The sequence below is a fragment of the Aedes aegypti genome, chromosome 2, assembly GCF_002204515.2.
Source record: "Aedes aegypti strain LVP_AGWG chromosome 2, AaegL5.0 Primary Assembly, whole genome shotgun sequence".
Classification (NCBI taxonomy): Eukaryota; Metazoa; Arthropoda; class Insecta; order Diptera; family Culicidae; genus Aedes; species Aedes aegypti.
Window position 1 is genome coordinate 152,905,444 of NC_035108.1, and position 8,983 is coordinate 152,914,426.

Genomic DNA, 8,983 nt, shown 5'->3' on the forward strand with positions numbered 1-8,983 from the left:
TGATTTACCCGGCATGAATACCAACTAATCGTTTCGCTATTTTCGGTATAAAAGCGCTTGATCCCGGTGTCAGAATTATCAGTGATCGGTGGAAACTTAACCAAGCATTGCATAAGTTTAGCTCCTGATTTTGGTCTCAGAACATCAGCGACAGGAAATCTCGAAACTTGTTACATCCAAGTTTCGATCGTAACGGCTGTAGTGCAGTGAGCGAAAAGTGAAAATTGGCAAAAATGATTAAGGCCGTGGTTGTTCTTGCTGTGCTGTGTGGCATCACAGCTGCTTACAAAGTTCCCGTGCAAAATGGTGCGTATCCAGAGCTGCATTTGAATATGTAGTATTTAGCGCAAGGGGAAAGATGTGTTAGTAATAAGACATTTTTCTTTACAAACAGCTTTCATGTATTACCAACAACCAATGGGTAATTACATGCCTTCACATGCCGTGTACGGAATTCATTTCCAGAACCAGCAGCTGCGAAATCAACGAGTATCTGCATTCGCTGCTGGTAACACCATTGCAACTGGCACATACTTGAAAGGTAAGCTCCTAATTCAAATACTATTTGAAAATTTAACTGAAATGTACCTTTCAATTATTAGATTGCCAAAACGCAGATGACGATAGTGATGAGGAGGCTGTTCAGGACCCAAATGTAGAGTCTGAGGCTGATGCCAACCAATCGGAGCTGCCAGTCGAAGAAGAATCTAATCAAGATGCTCCAGCTGTTCACGAGACCGAGGATGAAGAATCAACAGCTGATGAACCAGCAGTTGCTCCAGTGGTTCCAGCTGTTGCACCATCAGCCACGGTCCCAGAAAAGAAGAAGAAGAAGGTTCCCGTGCAAGTAGATTCCGATGAAGAAGAGGAACAGGTCGTTAAGGGTGGACGCCGTGGTGCCAGCGATTCGGCTGCTCCAAATGCTTTCTTCCCAATCAGCTTTGGAAGCACGAGTGGTGGACCAATTGCCATTGCCAACTCATACAACACCGGAAAGGAAGGTACAGCCTCCAGCACTGCCATCGCCCATGGAAGCACGGTTATCGATGAGCTGAGACGAGTTCCAGTTCAACTGAAGAAGAAGCCCTCCAAACTGCAGGCAAGAAAAATTTAAAGTTGTAGTAAGGAGCAACTCAGCTTAGTCGTAGGATGATCAAAACGAAGGTGAAATAGCATTTTATTTCTGGAAAAGTGCAATACACAGACAATATTTATTTTGTACATAACACAACCCATAGACCCAAAAACGAAGTATTTGAATAAATGTGATTACTGCAACATACAAAGTAAGCAGCAATAATGTGTCCGAAATAGAAAGAACATTAAATCATGGAATAACTTGTCCAACTCAAAACAAAAAAATTGATAGAGCCACAAATATATTTTGAAAAATGAAAACTCAAGACTTACATTTTCTTAACCCTCCTAGTGCATTAATATCATGTTTGAACAATTTTACATTGTAATTTGAATGTAGAATTGTGTTTTGCCCTACATTTGAACGTAGTCTCCCTTGTTCCACAATTTCTGGCAGAGTTGTGCATCAATGAACATTACTTACAGACCAGTATCTCAAAATACATTCTTTATTCAGTGATTTTGTCGATAATGATGTTAGAAATACAATATAAATTGGAACTATAAAAACTTAAAACAACATCATAGATGGTCTAATTTTCCATTGATCATTAGCAGATTTCTTAAACTTAAACTTAACCACTAAAATATGGACAAAACACATTGTATGTTTTTATGGGTATCCCCAAACTTCGGTAAAATTTATGATCTTTTTGCACCCGGCACTTAGTATTCTTAAGATCATTATCCGCTGTATTTCATCAGAATTTACAATTTTTAGAATAAATGTTGATATCTATTCATTTGATTGCCTCTTTTTGTCTTCACCAATCATGTATTGTGGAAACAGGGTTGTTCATGGGAGCGCATAAAACCAAACAATTCTACAATTTTTTTTACTTCCACTAAAATGTATCGAAAGGAAACAATGAATAAATAATTGGAAATTCAGGTAAAGTTTTAATTGTTATTCCCATATGCTGCAAAACTATGTTTTTGCCACATTCTTCTTCTTCTTGGCATTAACGTCCTCACGGGGACAGAGCCTGCCTCTCAGCTTAGTGTTCTTATGAGCACTTCCACAGTTGTTAACTGAGAACTTTCTTTGCCAAAGTTGCCATTTTCGCATTCGTATATCGTGTGGCAGGTACGATTATACTCTATGTCCTGGGAAGTCTAGGAAATTTCCATTACGAAAAGATCCTGGACCGACCGGGATTTGAACCCAGACACCTTCAGCATGGCTTCGCTTTGTAGCCGCGTACTCTAACCACTCGGCTAAGGAAGGCCACATATACCCGTTAAATCAAAATGTTTTCATCAATAATCACGTCAATTTTTCTGTAATTCGGTTTGTCATAACAGCAATCTACTGGGCAACCATTATCTTGAGTTTTGGTGAGATAAAATATTTAATTGATAAAAATCAACAAGACCGATTTTCAATTTGTTTTCTGGCTATTTACAATATTAAGAATGCTGCGAAAATGTTGCACTTAGAAGCAATTTTAAATCACATTTAGATTGTTATAATTTGATTCACCATGTATGTAACATTTAGTTTGTGAAAATATTCCACTCGATTTGAATGAAATTGTGTTCGCAACAAAAAACAATTTAGTTACATGATCAAACTGGCTCCGTTATACCTTAAAGCGCTTGAGCCTTCGAAAACTCAGCAATATTTGCAAAACTTGTTTGAACTGTAATCACTTTTTATCATTGAAAACATTTGAACACGATAAACGGTATGAGAATGCCTATTTAATCAATTTAAAATTAAAGTCTAATAGTTACGCTGCAAAAAAGGCGTAACTCCAAAATTGATCCAACTTGTGGCTCAAAGTTCCGGTCAGAGGCTAGAAACAACTAGAAAATCATACCCGGTTTTGATGGTATATTTCTTTTTATAATCACGGAAAATGAAAAACCGTTTAAATATAACTGATTCGTGGACTTAAAACTTCAAAAGGGCGTAACTTCAAAACGTGCCTTACAATGTTTAAAAAAAAATTACCCAAACATCCAGTTTAGCTATGAAAAACGACTGGTGAGCACGGATTCGATTGGGATTTTTTTCTGATAATAACGGTCTGGGAAGCTCCGTGAGAATATGTTCCCTTGATTTTAATTAATTTACATCCACAGTTGTATTGTTAGTGATTAATATATCAACAATTTTGACACAATTTGCACCAAATAAAACAAAAATATAGCAAATTCTTTTATAATTATAATAAAACTTTTAAAGAATGGTGGGCTTCGTGGCCGTACGGTTAGCGGCGTTAGTCGTTAAGGCGTATTGTGCACGAAGCGTGAGTTCGATTTCAGCTCCAGTTGGTGGAAACTTTCCGTGGTGGGAACCACGACTAACCGAAAATGGTGAATTAGAAGTTTATTTTGTTTACGATGAACTTTTGGTTTTGATGAGTTTTAAGAGAAGTAATTGTTTTTTGTTTGAACATTTGATATGCCGATGAGATGTATGAGAACCGGCGAACTGAACAATAGTTAATTTGATTTGAGAATGATGATCAAAGCAGCGATACTTTGAAAAGAACTTGGAAGAACAAGTTTTCAAATTTGGACTGTGATACGTGATACGATGATTGTCGACTTGAGAGGGAGTGTTGAAAGTGTATGTTGTTACAATCGAGCACCCCTCGTATCAAGACAACATCAATGTAAATTAGTACACCATGGTTATGTATGTTGTCGATTATTGTATTCGTCATCAAACGTCAACATTCCACCGCAAAATCGCTAGTGTTTGGAGGGGATTTTAACCTCTAAATTGCCAAATAACCTCCAAAGCATCACCTCCAAGTAAGTTCTAATACTCTCCGTTTTATGAAATATGGTGGTGCGTCTATCGTCGCAAGTTTATCGTTAAACAGTCAATTGTTTATGTTTATCGCTCGGTCGTTATTATTTTTGATCCGTAAGCCTCGGTGTTCCTCTCTCGATCCGCTGTTTATTGTGTCCACTGGTAGTTTCTTCCAACATTTTTTAATTATAGTAAGTAACGACATTTTCAATATTACCGAAAAAAGTACCGATGTTTTGAAAACGTCAATTCAGTACAATTTTAATTTTACATTGAAAGAACGTACCAAGATAGTAACGGTTCACAATAAAAATATATCTTCAGTTGTGTTAAATGAACGAACATATCCTTGAAAATATCGTGGTCAACAGGAACCATCTGGCGGCATTAATAAGCAAAAATGCTACATACGAGGAACAGAAAACCTATTCGAGATTCATGATGTCTTTTATAAGAAAGAAGGGACATTTGATATGAATTTAGAGATCCTGATTTAACTTCCCCTGACTTCATTTAGCGGAGCTATTTGTAAAAGAAAGTGTATGCCAGTAAACCTAGGATCAAAATCGTCACAAAACCTTCCGTAAAGCTCTAGTAGGTGAAAATTCAGTAAAAAAGCTCATTTTGTTGTGGCCAATAAGGACAGTCACTTGATTAATGATGTTTTTATGAAGAAGCTCTAATAAATTGCAAAAGGTCATATTAAATGTAAAAGAAATTGGTTGAATTTTTATTTGTAAAATTTATGTAAATTTGTAATATTAATTTTAAAATACCGACATAAAAGATGGCGCACCTTGCACAGAAGCGGTCGGTGCCAGTATTAGTTACGATAGCTAAAAAATATGTTTTTCAACATACATATATTTTTGCTATCGTAACGTAACTCATTCTTTTTTTGTTATTGAAGCAACATGCGGATATAATTATTTGTGCTAAAATTTATTTCGACACATATTAAAGAGCGTAAATTAAGTAATGCACCATGTTTGCACAGTTTTTGCAATTTTCAACTGTTTGAGGAGTACCTATGCATTTTTTTTAGACGCATGCTAAGTATTTTGAAAGGCTTAAGGGGGCACAATCCGTCATCAATTTAAGAATTTTCAAAAGCAGTTTTTTGTTCAAATTCATGGAAATTCACATGAAAATGTGTTCATTGTATTCTATTTTCCAAACGAATACTAGTGAACACATTTTCGTCGAAAACAAATCAGTTTTGAACAGAAAAACTGCTATTGAAGTTTCGATGATGACGATGATTACGATGACGGAGCGTTGAACGTTAAACATATTATGACAAGTAATGAAAATATAACGCCGGGGTACTGCATATAGGCTCCATAGAGGATGTGCATAGCATTAGCATTATAAAAAGTTGATGAGATCGAAATGTAAAATGTGGCAAATTGAGGGGACCAAATGCAAAGGAGGGTAAGTAACATCGTGGTCGGCTTTAAGTTAAGTACCTATACCACGTTGATTCGAATTTCCCAGACGCTTCAAATTTCGTACACCGGCCTTAATTCACTCAAAAATGTTTATTTCGAGAATGTTTTGCATGGATAACGCAGAACAGGGGTTTTCAGTCATTTTGGCTTGCGGAGCACTTTTTGGAATCAAACCGTTGCGCGGAGCACCTGTTCTTCATCTCCGTTACAAATCCGATTTTTACACGCTTAAACCGACCCAGTAATTCCTACTAAAATCGTGATGTGAAATTTACGGTCAGTGACAAAAGTTAGTAACCAAGTGCTTTTTTTCACATAAAATGCCCAAATTAGGGGCTCTGTATCTGTAGCTTCTGGTAGTCCGAACTGACTGAAATTGGGATGGTGAACCACAAATAACCTGATGATTTGAATAATTTTGTGAGTTCATTACAATGTAGCCATTTTCCAATGAGTTTCTGAGAGTTGTTTGAAGACAAAGAAAGTAACTGAGGAATTTGGTTTATTTAACTCACAAACGGTATTTTGTGGGAGGGCTGGTGTGTTTTTAAAATTTGCATAACTTTTAAATGTGAATGACTTCGCCGAACAAACCAATTGAATTGAATTTGAAAAAACGCTCGATTACTTATTTTCTCTTCGAACAACCCTCTGAAACTCATCGAAAAATAACTGTATTGTAATGATTTAAATGCAGACAAAATTTCAGGTTATTTGTAGGTCGTCATCTAAATTTCATTCAATTCAGAATACCAGAAGCTGAGTAAAGAGCCATTTAATACGAAAAAATATGATTGCTAAGTATTCTTACTGACTATATATTGCTCAATCTTTCATTTATTTCAATATCTTAATCATTATCTCATAAGTTATTAGATTAGTTTAATTAATTGAGCAATCTTTTGTATTTCAGAACTAAACTGTGACAATTAAGGGGTACATAAAGTATGTCACGCACCAGAAAGTCAGGTACTGCGTGACAAGCCTTACAAAATTTTTGGATGTATCATACAAAAAGTGTGACTAGGGGGGAGCGAGTAAAATAAAGTTGTGTATCATCCCTCAATAAAAGTATACATATTTGTTTTTTTTTTTTTTTTTTGTCAGGTATTTCAAAATTTGTGACTTGTGGCAGAACTGCTTTGGTTAGGAAAATTTCCGACTTATATTTTAAGTTCGAACAACTGAGCAAGTTTTTGCAGTTTTGCAGTCTCCATCAATGAGTTAACCACAAGTTCAACACTAAAGGAAATATTGATAAAACCCGTGAGAAATTCTTAACTGTTTCAAAATTTCAACTTTAATCGGAGTTACTTCAGCTCAGTTTTTTACGGGTATAAGTATCCCAACAAAACTTGAACACCCTGAAAGTTTCAAATAATTCTTTCGGGAAAAATTGGATCTAAATCAAGGAAAACCCAATTTTGCAGCCAAAGTTATACCATACAAAATTTGATCATATATACGCCGACAGAATACTAGTAACCTCTCAATTACAAAATTTCAATTTTAATTCTATGTATGGCTTGGTTTAATATAATTAAAAGCATATTTTCAAGCAAAAAGTTGAGATATTTCCAAGCATTGGTACAAATTTTCAAATTTATCGCGAAGCACCTGCTTGGCTTTGCGGAGGACCAAGTGCTCAGCGGAGCACGATCTGAAAACCGCTGACGTAGAAGATTATGGATTCTAGCCGAAAAAAAATCAGAATTTCCGGCAATTCGAAGTAGCACGGTACTTAAAAATTCTACTTTTCTCAAGCTTTCCAGCGGTATTTGTAGGTGATTTTTTCGTCTAACAGAAAAAAAAACAACATAATTCGTAAGAAATTGGCTTATTTTTTGGCTCCAACACAATTTATATGAAATGGGAAGTTATAGAAAAAAAACTACTATTTTCTCAAAATTAGGTTTTTGCCACTTACATCTCTTGACTACTAACCTCCTCAATTACGATATAGTCCTTACAACGTCCTTACCATTTATTTCATGAGTTGACCATTTTCACCGTACACACAACGTAAACGTGATTCTAAATGGGCTGTGAATGAACAAGCTGCTATACAGAATAGCTTCGGATGCTTTGAAATTCTACCATTTCACTTCAGTAAAAAAAAATCACAAGTATTTCAGTAATCGTTTTATTTGTTGAGTTTGGATTTGAAGGGTTCAGCTAATTACAAAATAAATAATGAATGCGTTTTGCACTTTTTCAGATTTAAATTGCTAGTCAATTCCTTTTGCACTTTTACTTTTGTTAACCTACGGAGGAGTTGAATTGCACTTAATAAATTAGAAAGTCTTATTGCTAGGAACCACTGAACTGCTAGCCCAGTACATTACCCGGAGTTCATTACTGGCGAGCTCGCAGCTTGGCAGGTTTCTTCCTCAACTGGGCAGGGGCAGCCCTTCTCAGCTCAGCAGTAGCTGGACTTCCGTAGGCAGTGGCAGTGCTGGTGGCCGATCCTCCCTTTCCAGTGCTGTACGAGTTGGCAATGGCAATGGCTCCTCCGTTAGTGCTTCCAAAGTTGATTGGGAAGTAAGCATTTGGAGCAGCAGGACGGCTTCCTCCACGACGGCTAACCTGGGTGTCCTCTTCTTCATCAGAGTCCAGCTGAACAGTAACCTTCTTCTTCTTCTTTTCTGGGATCACGGCTGGGACGGCAGGAGCAGCAACTGGTTCATCAGCAATAGGCTCCTCGGCTTCAAATTCGTTAACAGCTGGGACATCTTGCAGGGGCACATCTTCAACTGGGTATTGCTCCGCTGGGTACGCATCAGCAACAGACTGCACGTTCGGGTCCTGAACAGGCGTCTCAGCGCTTTCAACATCTGTGTTTTGGCAATCTGATGATTAATAACATCACAGGTCATACGACAAGCGAAGCTTGAAGCATTACCAATAACTTACCCTTCAGATATGTTCCGGCAGCTAAGGCAGACACTCCAGCCGAGCGACGTTGATTCCGGAGTTGCTGGTTCTGGTAATGGAGTCCATACATAGCTTGGCGCTGGGCCATGTATCCCATGGGCTGTTGATAATACATGAAAGCTGCCAGTTAAGAAATAACACAATTAGTAACACTGATAGTACACTTCAACCATCGTTAACTGCATGATCATAAAAGTCCTTTTGGTTAATGAACACGCACCATTTCGCATGGGAACCGAGTACCCAGCACTGATTCCGCACAGCACAACAAGAACAGCCACAATTTTCATCATTTTTGCAAAATTCACTTTTCTCTTCGATTGATGCACAATACGAGGATGATCGATCGATCTTTTTTTTCGAAACTTTAAAAAAGTTTCGAGTTCGTCTTCGGCTGAAGTTTCAGACCAAAATCAGGAGCTAAACTTATGGAATGTCTGGATAAGTTTCCACCGATTACTGATAATCCCGGTACCGGGATCAGACGCTTTTATACTCAAAATAGCGAAACGATTAGTTGGTATTCAAGTGGAGTAAAATATTATTGCCTCTTTTGTTCCAGTGTGCGCGCCAACTGATTTTGTATGTAGAGGCTATCGATTTTATTAGATTTTAGAATAAATTTAAATTTGACTTACTCGAAAGCGGTGCGGTGCGCAAGAGAAAGAGAAACTCGGACCTGGGCTCAGTCGAT

General features: G+C 37.2%; 2 protein-coding genes across 3 annotated transcripts; one reads left to right on the forward strand and one right to left on the reverse strand.

The window, feature by feature from the left end:
- Positions 1-58: 58 nt before the first annotated feature.
- On the forward strand, positions 59-1,290 carry LOC5569610. Its single transcript, XM_001652841.2, has 3 exons — positions 59-306; positions 395-541; positions 603-1,290. Exons 1-3 carry the CDS (start codon positions 234-236, stop codon positions 1,112-1,114), a joined length of 732 nt encoding a protein of 243 aa, XP_001652891.1. The 5' UTR covers positions 59-233; the 3' UTR covers positions 1,115-1,290.
- A 6,192-nt stretch (positions 1,291-7,482) lies between these two features.
- Positions 7,483-8,753, reverse strand: LOC5569609. Of its 2 annotated transcripts, none has more exons than XM_001652840.2 (3): positions 8,510-8,753; positions 8,269-8,409; positions 7,483-8,204 (listed from the first exon to the last, which is right to left on the reverse strand). In XM_001652840.2, exons 1-3 carry the CDS (start codon positions 8,580-8,582, stop codon positions 7,711-7,713), a joined length of 708 nt encoding a protein of 235 aa, XP_001652890.1. In that variant the 5' UTR covers positions 8,583-8,753; the 3' UTR covers positions 7,483-7,710. The 2 variants fall into 2 exon arrangements, with proteins under 2 accessions (XP_001652890.1, XP_001652889.1); XM_001652839.2 differs by having other exon boundaries at positions 7,490-8,189.
- Between the last annotated feature and the right edge of the window lie 230 nt (positions 8,754-8,983).